The following is a 19,406-nucleotide window of genomic DNA, read 5'->3' on the forward strand; positions in this document are numbered from 1 at the left end:
TTGTGCCCCGACAGCTGATACATATCTACTCAAGTATTCATTTATAACAATTTTGGCTGGGTATCAGTTTTGCCATTGTCATGTTAGTGGCTGCGCCGTGTGATTTATGTGCATGTCCCGGAGTCCTACTCATACTCCTCAATTTTAATATCATCTTACTGTCATTTTCCCAGCCTCATCTGCTCAGACGCTCTGACTGATGGGACGGGAGCCCGGCGCATGCGGCGATAGATATTTCTCCTCTTATTTGTTATGGATCAGATGAAGACAGGTGCTTTATATCCATTGATTTCTGAGGACGTCATTTGTTAAGCAGTGAGAACGTCTGGATTATAGAGGCTGCGGGTGAAACTGTACTGCTGGGAGTGTCAGGATGTAGATTTGTACGTTTTATGGTATTTTATAAATTGCCTTTAAATCATAGGGAAGCTCAGTGATTAATGGTTCTTGTTTCTAATCGTGGTTAAATGTGATTGGCAATTTAGATTTTTGTGTAGTAGATTTAGTCACATTTTAGTAATTTAGTTATACGTTTTAGGCCCAGTCCCATTTCACCCCTTGGTTCTATCACTTATCCATATGCCTCTCTTTTGTGTGTTCACATATAGGCTGGAGGTGTAGTTTAGGGGAAGTGTTATTTCAGGTTCACACTAAACGTTTTTAGTCCTGTTTTGTTTTCACCTGGCATATATTTAGCATGCTAGATATCTGACTCAGTCGATGACTGAGAGTCAGGAGCAGCGACTACTTACTGCCAAAGCTAATTACAACGCTTTACCAGAGCTGTTTCTGAAGAGTTTGACCGCTTTATGTCCCCTACAGGTAGAGCATGTTTTAAAAGGTTCATAACTGTAGTTTAAAATGATGTGTGCAGTGCTGAAACATTTGATATGAGTTTTATACTGAAATATGTACTTGTAGATTTTGCTCAGTTCCTTCTTATAAACATTCATGCTGGACTCACTTCAAGTGCGTATTCTCCTCTATAGAGATTCTCTAATATGGCATCGCTAGTTCTTGTGTGCTTAGTTATGGTGTGTTTTCTCGTGAAAAACTTGCCATGTGAGTCGGCGATTTCCCACAGCGAGAATTGTGTAATTTGTGACCCCGTGTCACCAACCAGTCAAGTAGTGTGAACAGCACAATGACTGATGACTCAAAAAGTTGTGTAATGTGAACCTGACATTAGGGCTACATAGTTGTATTGAGCTCCGTTGAGTACTTTTAGCAGAATAACCTTTTTTAAAACCCTTGATTTCAGAAGAAACAATGAATCAATGAGTGTCCCAATATTTCTGTTCCAGTACTATACACCATATATTCTAATATTTCTATGTGCACAGTATTTTCATTCTGACATGCAGCTCACACCATCCAGCCTTATTGTTTCAGACATTGTTTACTGTTTACAGCAGTGGGAGATTCTGGCTGCTTAACAAATGAAATTCACTATAAATCAATGTTCATAAAGAAGCCATTTACACCGGGCTCTGAAGTGCGTATCAGGGTTCGAGCTGTCTGCTGGAATAAGCGAACGTGTTGAGATTAAAGTGTTGTCCCTGAACATCATACGGCGTCCTCCTGGGGTTCGCTGTTACACTATAGACTCAGAAATAGACTGAGTTTATTTTAACCTCACGCTCCCGATTGGCTGAGTGGAGGGGGTAATAAACAGAGTGGTAATGAAGGTTTATTCTAATGATGTGACAGACCGAACATGTAGGCTTCAGTTCGCTGATTGCTTAGCGTTAGCATTAGCGTTGGCGTACGTGAGAGTGAGGGAGCGTGCTCACAGGGAGAAATGAAAACATGCTTTAGCTGTTTACTCAGACACTTTAGATTAATACTCCGACAGATTGTGGCAGATGAGCTGAAATGAGCTAATTTAGCGTAAAGGTTAGCTAGCGCGTGCTGGGTGGGTTTATTTCTGTTCCGTGGAAAAACTGCGTCAACTTTCCTGGGAGTTGATTATGCAATAATACATCAGAGGAATGTATATAACGTGAAAAATATTGACACTGATGCACTGCAATCGTAGGCACGAGGCACTAGTAGTGTGTTGTGCTGGTACGAGTGGATCAGATGGCTATAAAGCAGTCTTGCCTATTTCTAGGCAATCACTGTGATCTCAAAGGTGGTTGCTATGGTGTTATGATGTGGTTACCAGGTTGTGCTTGTTGCTTCCAAGATGGATGTCCCGATCACATTTTATTGCCTCCAAGTCGTTTGATTTTGAGTATCTGCAGATACAAATTCCCGATACCATATTTTAGCAATGAAAAAAAAGTTTGTTAAAGTCAAATTAAATTTAAATTAATTTTTAATTATTGAAACAGTATTAAAAAATACCATTTGTCACTAAATTGTGTTTGCGCAAGTCTTTTATTCTGTATTAGCCTGAGCTTATTAAAAGATAATAGTTGCTTATTAAATATATTAATGGAATAATATTTTTTAAGCAATTTCTTTAATTGATCTGCGGTCCTGGTCGTATTGCTGTTTAGTCTTTTGCAAGGTGATTGCAGTGATATCCCAGGTGGTTGTTATGGCTTTCCAGGTGGGAGATGTTGCTAAAAAGTTGCTACGATGCAGCTAGCTGTTATGATACTAAGTGGTCCCCTGGTTGCTGTGGTATCCCAGATGTCTGTTTTGATGCTGCTGATTAGTTGGTCTACAAAGGAGTGTGTGGTCATGCTGAATAACAAGCTAGGTCATATTGTAACTTGGTCTTTTGCTAGGTGGTTGCAATGGTATCCAAGGTTAGGATTATGATGTTATGACATGGTTGCTATGGCTTACTAGATGGTTGATGTTACTAAAAGTGTTTGCTGGGGTTGCCAGATGTCTCCAATGATGTTGTTAGGCAGTTGCTATATGTTGTATCCCATGTGGTTGATGTGGTGTTACTAAGAGCTTACTTGCTGACTGCTATGATAATGCTAAGTGGTTCTTTTAGTATCTCAGGTGATTTATGTGATGTTGAAAAATAAGACATTTCAGTCAGTTGCATTTGTGTTGTTTCATGTTTGTTATAGGGTGTTAGTACGTTGTTGCTTGGGGGTTACTATGGTTTCCCCACTTGGTGTACCACAGCAACATCCACAGCCATGTGGTTGTTTGGGTGTAAGTGGTGTATTTGTGTAATCATGACATGACATGAGATGGGTGCCAAAATGTTTGCACCCCATTCATTCCTGTAAGAACATATCTCGTAAATGTCTGTTGCTACGTGGGAACACAATATATTTAACAATAGACCATACAGTTCAGTCACAGTTTAGTTTTTCTCAGAAAGTGTGCATCTTGTATACAAACTATGCCCCCAGATCTGCAGCTTGACTTGGCAACGCTCCATCAGATCATCAGCATTATTTCAGTCTGACATACACTGACCTATAAAGCCAGTTGTCATAATTTTACGCATCATTTCATCCCGGAAAATGTCACACCATAATCTAATTCCAGAGAAAATATACGTGTTTCGGCCGAAGTGTCAGTCTGACAGCTGACGCCTGTGGGAGTCGGGCTTTAGAAACGTTTGTGCAGCTTTAGATCAGATGTTCTGAAGGATTTACAGTGTGAAAGGGTCATGGGTAGATTATAAACACATCCCTACAGTATAATATTATTATTTTTTAGTATATAAAATATTGTAATATTCTTTAATAGCACTGAAACACTGTTAGAATTGTTTTATTGTGATCTATTAATCCATCCATCATCAATCTGTCTATTTATTCAGACATTTATTCATAAATCTTTTCATCCATCCCTTCATCCACCGTACATACATCCATCTGTCTATTTATTCAATTCTCCATCCATCCATCCATCCATCCATCCATCCATCCATCCATCCATCCATCCGGCGAGTCAATATACTCTGCATTCATCCATTCGTCTACTCATTCATCTTTTCAGCCAGCCATCAGTTTATCCATACCTCCATTTATTCATCCAGCCAGCTAGCCATACATCTGCCTGTTCATTCATGCATTCATCACTTTATCTACCCATTAAGCTATTTATCCATTCCTCTCCTGCATCTACTCATCCGTCCATCCATCTACTCCTCCATCTACTTGTCCAACTCTCCATCCATCCATCCATCCATTTATCCATATATCTGTCTACTCAATGAACTCTCCATCCCATCCATCCATCCATCATCCATCCATCTGTCCTCCCATCCAGCCAGCTAAGCACTCATCTGTCTGTTCATTCAGCCATCCTTCACCTCATCCACCCATCAAACATTTTGTCAATTCCATCCATCAGTCTACACGTACAAATCTCCATTTATCCATCTTTCTACTCCTCATCCACCCATCCGTCCATCCATCCATCAATCCATCAATCCATCCATCGGTATACTCATTCAGCTCTCCATCCATCTGTCCATCTGCTTATTCAGGACTTTATCCTCCATCCATCCATCCATCCATCCATTCATCTGTTTACTCCTCATTCCATACATCTGTTTATTCAGCCATCCAGTTATTTATTCATCTATCTATCCACCTATCATCTACCTATTCAGCCCTTCATCCTTTTCTTTATTTATTCATCCACCTGTTTATTCATAAATCCGTTTATCTTCCCAACATTCCATCCATTTGTCCACCACTCCTCTGTGTATTTCTGTGCTGTATACAGCAGTTTATTTCCCCCTGATGTAGTGCTGTAGTGAATGAAGCTGTCCTGATGTCTCTGTGATGGTTCTGTATTTCTGTGCAGATTGCTCTCAGTCAGCTGGGATCTGATTGATCTGATTGGTTTGTTGAATCAGTGGTCTGGCTGGAGACCGCTGGTGGGCTCGCTCCTAATTAGCATCAGCTATAATCAAAACATTGACAGAACCCAGCGTAAACCAGTGTAAACGAGCCGCATGGCTGCGGTTCCTCCACCCCGGCGAGGAGCCGAGCCGAGCTGAAGCTCTGGCCTGGTGGGATTGGGTTTGTCGGGTCGTCCACTTTAATGAGAGTTGTGTTGAGTGATTGAGTGAGACGTTGCACACTGATCCAAAATCTCAATCTAAAACATCTACACAGCTTTATCACTCAGCTGCTGTTGGAGATACACTGTGGTTAAGTTTTGGGAATTCTGGTGAATCTTCAGTCAATGCAGTTGCATTCAGCTAGGTTTGTTGTAATTGTTGGTATTTATTGAGAATAACAAAAAATATGCAGAGCTTTCAGACCTCAAATAATGCAAAGTAAACAAGTTCATATTCATAAAGTTTTAATAGTTCAGAAATCAATATTTGGTGGAATAACCCTGGTTTTTAATCACAGTTTTAATTTCATGCATCTTAGCATCATGTTCTCCTCCACCAGTCTTACACACTGCTTTTGGATAACTTTATGCTGCTTTACTCCTGGTGCAAAAACAATTTCAAGCAGTTCAGTTTGGTGGTTTGATGGTTTGTGATCATCCATCTTCCACTTGATTATATTCCAGAGGTTTTCAATTTCGTAAAATCAATGACTTATATACTGTTTGTGTGTAATACTCGCTTTAGCCCAGAATTCTCACATTGGTGCATCTGTAAACCATTCCCTTGAAACACACATGCCCATAATTATAATATAATCTGATTGTTTGGCTAATTATGTGCATGTTAACATTAAATATACATAATATAATATATGCAGTTATAGATATTATATGATAACCTTTTCTATTGCAGTGAGTCTGAGAGGCAGTTATAGATGTTATATTATTAATTCTCTGTAATTCTCTGTTCTGCAGTGTGTCTGTGCTCCGGGTTGGACGGGGGAATTGTGTCGGTACGTGGCGGACGCTTGTTTAATCTACCCGAACCGGTGCCTGAACGGAGCGACATGCCTCAGCCTGAGCCAACCAACAGCGCCCCCACAGTACACCTGTGTGTGTTTACCTGGATACACAGGTAAACCTACTGCAGTTACTGTTTTCTCCATAAATACATGAATAGCAAAAGTATGTTGCTTAAGAAGAAATGTTGGTTATCTTTACTTTACTAGAGTATAGATATATACATTATACTCCTTACATTTAAAAAATAGGCTTGTTACTCCTATTTCATTTTAGCTCTTCTCATCGTTCAATAAAACCCCTATCCAGATAAATCTCTCCATTCAGACTCTGTGGGCGTGGCCTAAGCTTTAAGCTTAATTGCTTTATTTGTCCCCTAAGTATTTTAAACCCTAGTATCTATACTTCTACCTGGGCAAATGAATTTGAAACCAGTACGTTTACTCTTATTTAAGTAAAAAGCTTGAGATAAAGGCTGTTAATACTGCACCATGGTCTGTAGATTACAGCCAACTAGCACAGACTCTCTACAACTGGAAATCTTGGTTCAAATCTGGCTAAAAGTCCTGTATTGGAACTCCAGCCTAAAACTGGTTGATACAGTGTTGGTAAATGGTTTTAATACAGATGATATAGTGTTGCTGGAAGTGTTTTTGACTTGTTTTGTGGTTGCTAGGTGGTCGCCAATGTATTTCAGGTGGTTGCTGTGGTGTTTTCCTTCTTAAACCCTAGTCAGATTGGAGAACTAAACTAAAAGTGAACAGGAAGTTATTTTTTTTATTTTATACGTTTTAGAATGTTATTTTTTTCCTCTATTCTTTACCTAAAGCACACGCATCCTCCAGAGATCACGCTACACTCTCTCAAAGCCGCTCAGGCATGAAGAGTCTACAGTGGATTCCCTCCGCTCCTGCTATCTATCTACCCACCGTACATTTACATTTCACCGCCTTTACAACTCCCCGGCCGTGCCATCTTCTGCCAGCGCCTGAAAAAGCCTTAAACAGGACCTGTAGCCTAAAGCCATGCCTTTCCCGTTACTCATCTTTACACTCAGCCTGTCCTGAGTGACACTCAGCCTGTCCTGAGTGGATTAATCCCTAATTCGCTTCATCATGTCTGAGAAACGAAGGGCACGACGAGGTCAGAGCTCACGTTATCCGTAAATCTAGTAAAGTAAACTCAGCGTTGATACTGGCGCTGTCATTGGCCATGGTGAGGTCAGACCTTGCGTCATTAATAAATCTAGTGAAGTAAACTCTGCTCAGCGTTGATGCTGTGACTGTCGTTGGCATTTGTGAACACTTGTGTCATCGGTAAATCTAGCAAAGTAAACTCAGCGTTTATACTAGTGCTGATATTGGCACTGTCATTGGCAATGGCAAGGTCAGAACTTGTGTCATCAGTAAATCTAGTGAAGTAAACTGTACTTAGCATTGATGCTGTCATTGGCGAGGGCAGAGCTCGCGTCATCTGTAAATTTAGAGGACTGTTTGACTTTGGTCCTGGTGCTGTCATTGGCAATGCCATTGGCAATGGCAAGGTCAGAACTGTTCACCGTTGATGCTGTTGTTGGCGTTGGCGAGGTCAGAGGTTGCGTCATCAGTAAATCTAGGGAAGTAAACTCTACTCTGCGATGATGCTGGTGCTGTCCTTGACACTGTCATTGACATTGTCGTTGGCGATGGTAAGGTCAGAGCTCGCGTCATCGGTAAATCTAGGCAAGTAAACTCTACTCTGTGATGATGCTGGCGCTGTTGTCGGCGCTGTCATCGGCGCTGTCCTTGGCGATGGCGAGGTCAGAGCTCACATAATCTGTTTATCTAGGAAGGTAAACTCTACTCAGCGTTGATACTGTAAATGTAATTGCCATTGGTGAGGTCAAAACTTGTCATCGGTAAATTTAGCGAAGTAAACTCTACACAGCGTGGACACTTGAGCAGTCGTTGGGGATGGCAAGGTCAGAGCTTGCTTCATCTGTAAATCTAGGAAAGTAAACTCTACTCAGTGTTAATAATGGTGCTGATATTGGCACTGTCATTGGCGATGGCAAGGTCAGAGCTTGCATCATCTGTAAATCTAGCGAAGTAAACACTACTCGCTGTTTATGCTGGCAGTGTTGTTGGTGATGGCAAGGTTAAAAATTGTTTCATTAGTAAATCTAGTGAAATAAACTCTATTCAGCGTTGATGCTGGTGCTGACAATGGCGCTGGCGAGGTCAAAGCTGGCGTCATCGGTAAATCTTTCAAAGTAAACAGTATTCTGCATTGATGCTGTTGTTGGCATTGGTGAGGTCAGAGCTTGCATCATTGGTAAACCTGAAGGAGTAAACACTTTTTGGCGTTTATTCTGGTTCTGTCATTGGCACAGACATTTGCGATGGCGAGGTCAGAGCTCGCGTCATCGGTAAATCTAGTGAAGTAAACACTACTCATCGTTGATGCTGGTAATGTTGTTGGCACTGGTGATGGTGAGGTCAGAGTGAGGTATTGTTTGTATACAGCAAACACAAACAAACAGGGAAGAGTTTTTAATATTCATCTGCAGCCACAGTGAGACAGAGCGCTCCATATGCTCAGGATGGCGTCGCTTTGTTGGGATTTAAGATTCTACATTGTTGTTTGCTGGTTGCCATGCTATTTGATTGTGTTGCTATGGTGATGCTCAGTAGTTGCTGGGTGGTTGCCATTGTATTTTGGGTGGTTGATGTGTTGCTAGATAGTTAATATAGTACTCTTAATAGTTGTATAAGGTGTTACAGAATTATTTTAAGGCAGATATAGTGTTTATGGGTGGTTGGAATGGTATTGCTCAGGGGTTGCTGAGTACTTGTTTAGTGGTTACTATTGTATTTCAAGTGGTTGCTGTGTTATTGCTAAAGCCATGTCTATGGTTTTGCTCATTTTTCTGGACTTAAAGTAAAAGAACAGACCTATTTTTAGGAATATTGGGATATGTGTGGATGAGGCATATGGCATTGTTTTGAGCTCTATTGTTTCTGAAATGCTATTGTTTCTGAAACTGCAATAAAACGATGCACTGAAATGACTTTTCCAATAATTCAGAACATGATTGCTCGTATTACGCTGATTGTTTGAGTTGTGATGTAACTGCCTGAGAAGAGCACGAGCTGATGATTTATGATCTTTACAACGCTCAGTGTTCCGGCGTGTTAGAAGCTGGAATTGCTTTCATGATGGATACAAGTGAATTATAAATAAGCTTTATAATGCGAGATGCACAAAACGTGACAAATTTGCACACAAACACTCATTTCCTGATGGAACACTCGAGTCTTGACAGTCTTTTCCTGCATATTTTTACATTTATTTAAGGAAGTTGCTAAGTGATCATTAAGCTTAAGCTGTTTTTTACAGGTTGTTGCTATAGTGTTGCTAAGCACAGTAGTTGCTATGGTACTTTGGAAGTTGGTTGATTTGGTGGTGTTAAGTGCTTTTAAAATGTAAGAGTCTACATTATGGAATGGTGGTTGCCATGCTATTTCAGGTGGTTGCTGTGGTGCAATTTTTATGGTACTTTAAGTGGGTGATGTGGTGTTACATATTGGTTATAAAATGGATTTTAGGTTTAGCCAAAGTTTTCAGTATTCTTGAGAATTGTCATTTTTCTAGGTGGTTGCTGTGCTAATACTTGGTAGTTTCTTATCAAGTTTGATATTCTAGATGGTTTTAAAATGTTTGCCATGTTAAAACAAACTACATGGGAGAAATCTTACTGTGAATAAACAGAATCGCTTTACTCACCCAAATAAACAGTTTTCAGGAGAGAAATCTGTGTAGATTAACATCAAGCACTCGTTTAACTTTTAAAGAAAATGTTTATTTAAGAATTACAGTTTTATGTGCTTCCCCCACCTTTCTCTTACACCCCTGTTCCTTACTAGTGACGCTTAAAATGCGCTTTATAATACAAAGTGCCTTATAGTCCAAAAAATATGGTATATCTCTTCTAAAAATTGCTTATTTGACTAAAGTCCTTCAGTTTATTTACCGTCAGCTTAGTTTAGATTGTGAATGTTTGCTTAAGCATGGCCATAATTAGTGGGATCTGTACCAAGTTTGCCTGGCATCTGCGTGGCATTAATGTGGCATCTAGCCTTGCCCTCAATCGGTATCGGTATTAAGAGGATTTGAGATTCAGACAGAAAACATTTTCTTTATTAAAATTATTCAGATTCGTGTGGACGAGGCCTCAAGCATTGTTTTGAGCTCTATTGTTTCTGAAATGCTGATTAAACTGCAACAAAACAATGCATGTCGAGTGCGAAATGACTTGTAACTGCCTGAGAAATGCATGAGTTTATGATTTATGATCTTTTCTGAATGTAGCAGGGAAAAAACATGCGACGCTCCATGTTCCGGCGTATTAGAAGCCGGAATTGCTTTCATGATGGATGTTACTGATGACTTACCAAAAGACGGCTTTCAAATTACAGCTCATTGGCTCTTATGCTTTTAGTGCGCTAACCCAATAACCGCCTCAGCCATTGTAATGCAGATGAGCTCGTAACATGGTTACAGCGGCCGTCTCGCTCATAAACGATTCGCCAGGAAACTCCACCTGAGCTCTGCTGCGCATTTTTCACCAGATAATCGAACGTCTGCTTGTTCAGCATCCATGAAGAACTCTATGATTTCCATGATGCAGAAAACACGAACAGACTTACAGAATTGACTAAAGTCCAGAGTAGCATACAAACCTACTTATACATCTAATCAAACAGCAGAACCTACTTTGCTAAGGTATTCCAAGTAGTTGCTAAGGTGTCGTTAAGTGTGGTTGCTAGCATATCTGTGGTAGTTGTGGTAAGTGTTACTACGCAGTTGCTAATGTATTGCAAATGGTTGCTAAGGTGTTGTTCATTGGTTGCTAAACAGTTGCTGTCATTCTAAGATGGTTGCTAAGGTGTTGCTAGGCAATTGCTAAGATGTTGCTGAGATGTTAAGGTGGTTGCTAAGATGTTGTTTAGTGGTTGCTTGGTGGTTACTATCAAATCTGTGACAGTTGCTAAAGTCTTACTAGACAGTTGTTAAGGTGTTCCAGGTCATTGCTAAGGTGTCGTTGAGTGGTTGTTAGGTAGTTACTATCATATCTGTGACAGTTGCTTAAGTTGTTAAGTTGTTCCTAGGTGGTTGCTATCATATCTGCAATACTTGCTCAAGTGATGCTAAGGTATTCCAAATGGTTGCCAATTGGTTTTGGTAGGCAGTTGCCGCATTTCTGAGGTGATTGCTAAGGTGTTGCTAGGCAATAGCTAAGGGATTCCAAGTGGTTGCTAAGGTGTTGCTGTTTTTTTTTCATATATTTTAATATAAAAACGTAAATCGTATCGTTTTGAGCAGCATATCATGTACCAGTATACCAAATATCTTCGTTATCGCTCCAAAAATACTCAAGAAACCTAATCGAGTATATGTTATACCATACTGTACAATTATGTAGTTGTATGATGAAACCTGTGGGACCAGAAAAGATTTATATTTTGTTGCGAGAATATTATGTAAGAGAAGATAAGGAAGATCAAAGTATCCTATATGATCACTGGAGCTGAAAAATGGTATGGATGAATAATGGGTGTAGAAACAACGCTACGCTGAATTAGTGTATATATTATCTAAGCTTAACTGGTAGCATATCTGAGCACTATATGTAGTCACAGTTTATAAAAACTGTCCCCAGACTCTGCCGGGTCGTTTGGCGGGTATGTCATAATTTAGTAGCTTCTGTTCCTGAGAGTTTGTTTGTTTTTTGCACTTTTGGGTTGAAATCCAAAACATCTCCAAAAATTGCGTCAGAATTTCGTCTGGATTACTCTAAAACATGCTGATGAGTCTTGTTGATGTTAATTCAGTAGCAGCCGTGCGCCGTTTCAGAGGCTAAAGATGATCCTTTAGCCCCAGAAATGTCAGTATTTGCATTATGCAAATGAGGTATTGCTAACTGCTATGGTTAATTATTAGCGATATTATCATTTCCTTAATTTAGCTCTGGCATGAAATACGGTTATATGCAGTACATACGCTCACATGACAAAAGTCTTAAAACACAGGAACTAACATCATGTCCCATGACTTTTGTCATTAACTGAGATCATCTGGAGCAAATCATGAGTGAGTCATGAACGAATTGTATGAAAATCAGAAACAAAACAAGTAAATCATGAGCAAATTATAAGTGAATCCCACATTCACAAAATGTCCCTAAATTACAAAATTGGGTTTGTTTTCTTGTTTTTTAAAGAACAACTCTAATTTCTTTCTTTCTCTCTCTTTCTCTCTCTCTCTCTCTTTTTTTTTTTTAAGGACGTCACTGTGAGACTGAAATAAACGAGTGTGATTCCAGGCCCTGTCAGCACGGCGGCTTGTGTGATGAATTTGATGGATACTACACATGCTCCTGTCCAACAGGTACAACCAGTCCCTTCAGAATCATAAAAGAAACTCATGAGGTAGAATTGAGCAAATAATTAGGGTAATATGAACAAATTTAGAGAAAATCAGAAGTACATCCTACACAGATTATAATTGAATCATGGGTGAATCATCAGAGAATTGTTAGAGAATCACGAGACCTTCATGAGCAAATCAAGGATGAGTCATGAGAGAATAATTGGTGAATCAAGAAGAAAAATTCTAAACAAATCGTAAGACTATAAGGAAATCAAGCAGAGAGAGTGAACAGCAAATCCAAAAACATTGAAAAAGTATCAAGGGAGAATTACAAGTGCATCATAATACCTTAATGAATGAATCATAGGTAAATCATCAAAGAATTTTAAGAGAACAACAAGCGAATCATGGGCGAGTCATGAGAGAAGGATTAAGGAATCATAAAAGAAAAATGAGAGTCGTAAGTGAATTATGATCGAATCCTGTAAGAGAATAATTAGGGAATCATGACAGAATCATGAGAGATATCGTGAGAGAATCATGAGGCAGAAATAAAATAATGATGAGAGAATCGTTGAGGAATCGTGAGAGAATCATGAACGAGTCATGAATGGATTGTGGGTGAATCAGGGGAGGGTTGTAAGTGAATTGGGGGTGAATCATGTAAGAGAATAATTAGTGAATCATGACAGAGTCACGAGTGAATCACGAGGGACTGGTGAATGAATCTGAGCTGCCCGTTCGGTGGTGGTTTGTGTGACGAGTTTGACGGATGCTACACGTGCTCCCATCCCTCAGGTACAACCCGTCCCCTTCCCTCTACGCAGGCATGAATTCACACACCCCCCCCCCAACCCCCCCCCCCCCCCCGCCCACCACTCACCACGCCAGCACCGGCACCGGCCCCCGTGACTGACAGCTGCGCAAATCGCCCGCACTGCGCCGGCTGCCAGAGCTCATTAGCACCAGCGAATTGTCAATATTGTGTTATGAAATCCTCTTCCCTTTTTGTGCTGCTGCCCCCCCCCACACACTGCAGTCGTCCCAGGCCCCGCAGCTTCGTTTGCATGCAGGAAGGCAAAGCCCACGGCCCACCCGAGAGATCAGCGGCAGCGCTGGCAGGGTTACAGACGAGCTTCTCCGCCAGCTGCTCCCAACCGCCCAACGAGCCCGGCGCTCCCCAGCCCCAGCTGCCTCCTCCCTCAGGCTACCGCCCGCCTCACGCTCACTATCAGCTCTGAATCAGGAGGGAATCATCGGAGAACCAGGAGACAATCAGGAGGGAATTATGAGACACTCTTGAGAGAACCACAGGAGAATCATGAGAGATTTAAAAGAGAGTTGAATAAAAAACAGTGAAATAAATTTTTATTGAATCATGAGGGAACTATGAGAGACTCACATGAGAATCACAAACAAATCATGAACAAATTATGAGCAGATCATGGGTAAATCATGAGACAATCACAAGAGACTCGTGAGAGAATCATAAGAGATTTTTAAAAGAGTTGTGAAATAAATTATAATTGAATTCTGAGTGAACCATTATAAAATTATAAAAGAACAATGGGAAAGCTATGAGAGTATAGCAAAAGAATCACAAGAGAGATGAGGGTACAATGAGACTATTGTGAAAATTGTTAGAGATGTGAGAGAATCACAAAAAAGATGTAAAAGTACCATGAGACAATTGTGAGAATCGTTAGAAATATGTGAGAGAATAATTATTGGAATTCTTGAATGAATTGCGAGAAAATCACAGGAGAATTATGAGCGGATCATAAGAGATGTGAAAAAATTATAATTGAATTCTGAGTGAACCATGAGAAAATTATGAAAGAATTATGAGTGATTTGTGAGAAAATAATGAGATACCATGAGACAATTGTAAGAATCATTAGAAATATGTGAGAGACTTGAATGAATTGTGAGAGAATTACTGAGAGTATGATGTCTGAATAAGCGAATCATAAGCAAATAATGAACAAATTATGAGCGAATCATGGGTGAATCATGAAAGAATCACAAGAGAATCAAGAGCAAATCATGAGACATTTAATAGAGAATCACAAAATTAATTATAATTGAATCATGAGGGAACTATTAGAGACTCACAGGAGAATCACAAACAAATCAATAATGAGAGATACCATGAGACAATTGTAAGAATCATTAGAAATATGTGAGAGACTTATGATTGGGAATCTTGAGAATCGTGAGCAAATCTTGAGAGATTTAAAAGAGAGTTGTGAAATAATTTGCAAGGGAATTATTAGAGACTCACATGAGAATCAAAAACAAATTGAGTGAATCATGGGTGAATCATGAGAGGGATGTGAGAGTATTGTGAAAGAATCATGAGAGCTATGTGAGAGAATCATAAATGAATCATAAGCAAATCATATGGTAATTTTAAAAATTTTGCATAATAATTCTTTAGAGGAATGTGATATGAGAAAATCATGGATGAATTATGAGAGACTGAAGAAAGATTCAAGAGAAAGTCTTGAGCGAATCATATGAAAACCTTTAGCAAATCATAAGCGAATCATGAGAGAATAATGAGACAACTAATGTTCTTATGACTTGTTTGATGATTAGCCCCACCCACCTTTATTTTTGCCTTTGTGAAAGTGTGTAACATTATCAGTGAATGTTCCTGCAGCTCCACCAAAGCTCAGTAATGAATGCAGGTAAAGAATAATTGAAGTTAATTGAAGTGCTAATCATTAAAACAACACGACTCCAGAACAATGGCCGTTTTTATTAATCCCCACAAAGACGCCGCTTTATCGTATTCTGTGCTTTTCTATACGTTTCTCTGTAGCGTCCGCCGCTCTTCGGCATCGGCTCGTCTGCCGGCGGCCGCGGTATCTGCGGTTACTCTCTCGCTGCCTGGCTGATAAGGAAATTCCCGTTTGAAACTGGGATTTGTCGCTCTTTGCGCTCCCTCTGCCTTAAGGAATAAGTGCGTAAGTGAGCTGGACGCTGTACAGAAAGCCTTTCAACTATTTCGAGCGAGTCCATCTGTCGGCTGCAGTTTCTTCTCAGGGTGATTGTCAGCTTCTCCCAGGTTGACGGGTGGCGAGCTCAGCCAACACTGTTACATTCCGTCGTTATCAATTTCTTAACGCACCCTTCCCCACGTTTCACAGCTCGAGCTCGAGTCGAGTTCACACTGAGTTCAGTTCCTCACCTGCTCAACCAGAACTGCTTTACAGACGCTTTTTCTGACAGTAGTGAATCGATCGCATGTAAGCACACCCACTGCGCTTCAGTAATAATCTGATTATTTTCAGATTTTCACAGTTTCTGACTATTGAAGTGGTTATACTCCAGCATACTCTTTCTTAGATTCAATTAAGGTCAATTAGTTGTCTTAATTGAGATATTGAGATATCAGAGCTGGATTTAAGATCAGTAATCTAATTCAGTAATCAGATTCTCAATCAGATCAGATCTTCAGTTTTTCTTAGTGTGCACACACTCACAAACATAATCAGAATTGTTAGATGCTCATTTGGAAACTGTTATTTTTTAATCTAATTACTCAAGTGCATGTAAAGGTCATAATCAGATTGCAAGCAAAAAAAAAAAAAAAAAATCTTGATTTTCCAAATAATTAAGTATTGATTGTTTTAAGTAATTGTTAATGCATTAATTGGATTACTAAGAAAATCTGATTTTCTGCATTTATTGATTTTATTTTTAATCACAAAATCACATTTTCTCCAATTATCAGGTTCTATTTCTTTTTCAGTTTTAGATAATTACGTGCATGTACATGCATTAAATTATTGACAAAATTTGTATAAATTTGATAAAGTAAATTGTACTTCAGTTTTTAGATTATTAGGTGCATGTTAGAGTGCTACACGATTAAAAGTTGCAAAGATCATTTAAACCCCGTCCTATTTTATCCTCTCTGTCCGCTACAGTAACTGTAACTTGTGTTGCTCTGCAGGGTTCGTTGGGCTGAACTGTGAGGTGGATGTGAATGCGTGCTCTGTGCTGAACGTCTCCTGTCCTGCTGGGATGGTTTGTGTGGACGCTCCTGAAGACCTGCATTATACCTGCCGCAGACCGTGTCCCCGTACCGTACAGGTGAGCCAACTACACTTCAGTCCCATAGACTTAGCATGTCCCATATGACTATAGCAGTGTTAGCATTCTGGCTAAAGATGTGAAAAATATCTCCATCCATTACTCTGTAGGTAGAAGTATAGATATTAGGGTTAAAAATTAAAGTATCAACTAAAGCTTTTTACTTTTTAAAAAACTACTTAAAGTATAAAAGTAAAAGTAATGTAAGGAAAAAAATAAAACCATTAAGAACAAAAGCTTAGACCACACCACTGGAAAGAAATAACAGACCATTTCAGTGTCTGAATCAGTTTCTCTGATTTTGCTATTTATAGGTTTATGTTTGAGTAAAATGAACATCCTTGTTTTGTTCTATAAACTACAGACAACATTTCTACCAAATTCCAAATAAAAATATTCTCATTTAGAGCATTTATTTGCAGAAAATGAGAAATTAGACCTCAAATAATGCAAAGAAAACAAGTTCATATTCATAAAGTTTTAAGAGTTCAGAAATCAATATTTGGTGGAATAATCCTGGTGGTTTTTAATCACAGTTTTTTTCATGCATCTTGGCATCATGTTTTCCTCCACCAGTCTTACACACTGCTTTTGGATAACTTTATGCTGCTTTACTCCTGGTGCAAAAATTCAGGCAGTTCAGTTTGGTGGTTTGATGGTTTGTGATCATCCATCTTCCTCTTGATTATATTCCAGAGGTTTTCAGTTTTGTAAAATCAAAGAAACTCAATCTTTAAGTGGTTTCTTATTTTTTCTAGAGCTGTATATGGATTGTTTGTTGTATATTGTTTGTACAGTGAAACACAGGGCGTTGATAACCTCAGACAATGAAATATTCTAATTTGTGTCCTTTATATGACACTGAAATTAATTATTCAACATTATTAAATTAAGTTTTAAAGTACCTACTTTAATCAGATTTCTGCTTTTGGTACTGCCCATTACAGCAGTCTTATACAGTGCCTAAACCCTTGTAGGTGTGAAATTCTACCCATCAGCCCCACAGAGAGGTGGACAGGCGAGCGTGGTGATGTATTGACGTCGCCTCCGTGGTAATTGTCCTTTAAAACAGCCTCAACCGTTACCATTAATCAGCACCGGTGTTCCGTATGCAAATACGAGCCATTAACAGATTGTCTTAAAGATGGCGTTCCATCTTCACTCTTCACTATTCTGCTTAAAGACGGGAGATGTTTATGGACACCCCTTTCTAACAAATTCATTCTGTAGACTAGTTTAAATATGACACTGTTTATCACTGGATGCAATCAAATCCCAAATCTTCACAGCAGTGCTTTCAGGATTTTTTATTTTATTTTATAGAGACGGTTCAACTTAAGGGTTACTCACACAAAAGCCAAATAAATTCTTTTTAATACGCTTGATTTGACTTTGTAGTTCTGTACAAATTAAAGGCTGTAGTCATGTATCTGTTTCTCTACGTACTGTATTATGCTCATTGCTATCTTTCAACCCGTCAACAGTATATTTTCACGCCTTCCTCCTGCGTTGTTTAAATAGCAACAGTGCTTCTGAATATATCTACACTGATGGGTGTAGGTATGTTTCTGCTATCTTGGTAACAGAAAACACAGGAGCTCCACTCACTGACTGAATATAACCTAGACAGACGCCAACAGTCAGACGTTCATTGCTATCTTGGCAACACAGGCCAACTTTTACATCAACAGTAAACAGAGCAGCTCAGTTTCCTCTTCTGAGAATGGTTGGAAACGTCCAGGTAGCTGCACTGTTAAAATAGCAATCCACCAAAGTCAGAGCTCACCTGACTCTAAAAGGAAATAATGAGCAAGGGACACTCTGATTGGTTTATTTCACGTTGTGCCCAAAATTAACCACACCCATGATTAATCAAAATAATTTGTACATGTATTTTGTATCTTTCGAGATGTGCTATGATTACTTTTCCCATCGTTACGATAGCAAAGACACACTGATACACCCTAAATCAAGCTGCACAGTGCATTAAAAATTGAAGTCATCTATAGATCACTAAAAAACTATATATATAACAATATATATAAATATATATATGTCTGTGATGTGCTGATATTAGTATCAGTATATTTTGTATGCCTTATAATATGGGCATATATAAATCACAATAATTTGATCAGATTTGTAACAGAAGTCAATAATCCAGAATGTCAGATACTAATAATAATGCATTCCAAATATCTCCATATGTCCAGGATTAAAGTAAAATAAAGTAAAGTAATCAAATATTAATGTTTTTATCTTTGATTCTTCTCCTGACAGCCTTGTGCCAACGGGGGGCGCTGTTTTCTCAGCAGAGGCAGCAGCTACAGCTGTGATTGTGCCCCTGGCTGGACCGGCCCGAACTGCTTGGTGAATATCGACGAATGCCTGCAGAACCGATGCCTGAACGGCGCCACCTGCATCGACAGGGTTGGTGGGTACAGGTAAATGCAACAGGTCAACAATGGAAAACAATTGATAGAAAATGCAAGATAAAAAAAATTGACAAAAAAATACAAAAAGGAGTTGGAAACCTGAAAGAACAATCAAAAGAAAGAAGAGCTGGCAGGCTTTGTTCAATACCCGGCTAGGAAACAAAGGAAATAGGGGGGGTATTTATAAAAGTCCAGGTGTGGGAAATTAGAAGCTCGATGAGCGTGAACACTGTAGCATCACATGGTCAGGGAAGGCTGGCTCCGAGTGGTCCAGTGGACTAAACCTCTACTACTTTAATCGGGAAATCGCTGGTTCGAATCCTGGTTATGCAGCTTGCCATCAACTGCTGTAGCTCGGAGAGAGCATAATTGGCCTTGCTCTCTCTGGGTGGGAACAGTAGATGGCACTCTTTCTCCTTATCACTCCTAGGGTGATGTGGATCAGCACAAGGCTGCATCTGTGAGCTGATGTATCAGAACCGAGTCGCTGCGCTTTCCTCCAAAATTGACATACACAAAAAAAAAAAAACTGCAGGAGGCAGCATCAAAATTTCGCAAGGTTTTAAAGAAAAGCTGAATGACCCAATTCTGCAATTCCGCAATCCCACATCTATATAACATGTCCTTCCAATTTGGCAAGTAGCGGCCTCTAGTGGAAGC

General features: G+C 39.5%; 1 protein-coding gene across 6 annotated transcripts in view; it reads left to right on the forward strand.

Moving 5' to 3' along the window:
* eys (eyes shut homolog) overlaps window positions 1-19,406 on the forward strand; it is a 307,886-nt gene that overhangs the window by 38,930 nt on the left and 249,550 nt on the right. For all 6 annotated transcript variants that reach the window (XM_049472628.1, XM_049472623.1, XM_049472625.1 and 3 more), the window contains exons 7-10: window positions 5,752-5,911; window positions 12,121-12,225; window positions 16,172-16,311; window positions 18,592-18,755. In XM_049472628.1, coding sequence (XP_049328585.1) covers window positions 5,752-5,911; window positions 12,121-12,225; window positions 16,172-16,311; window positions 18,592-18,755 — 569 coding nt within the window. The remainder of the gene's footprint in view (window positions 1-5,751; window positions 5,912-12,120; window positions 12,226-16,171; window positions 16,312-18,591; window positions 18,756-19,406) is intronic.

Source organism: Astyanax mexicanus, chromosome 25 (assembly GCF_023375975.1).
Source record: "Astyanax mexicanus isolate ESR-SI-001 chromosome 25, AstMex3_surface, whole genome shotgun sequence".
Lineage (NCBI taxonomy): Eukaryota > Metazoa > Chordata > Actinopteri > Characiformes > Acestrorhamphidae > Astyanax > Astyanax mexicanus.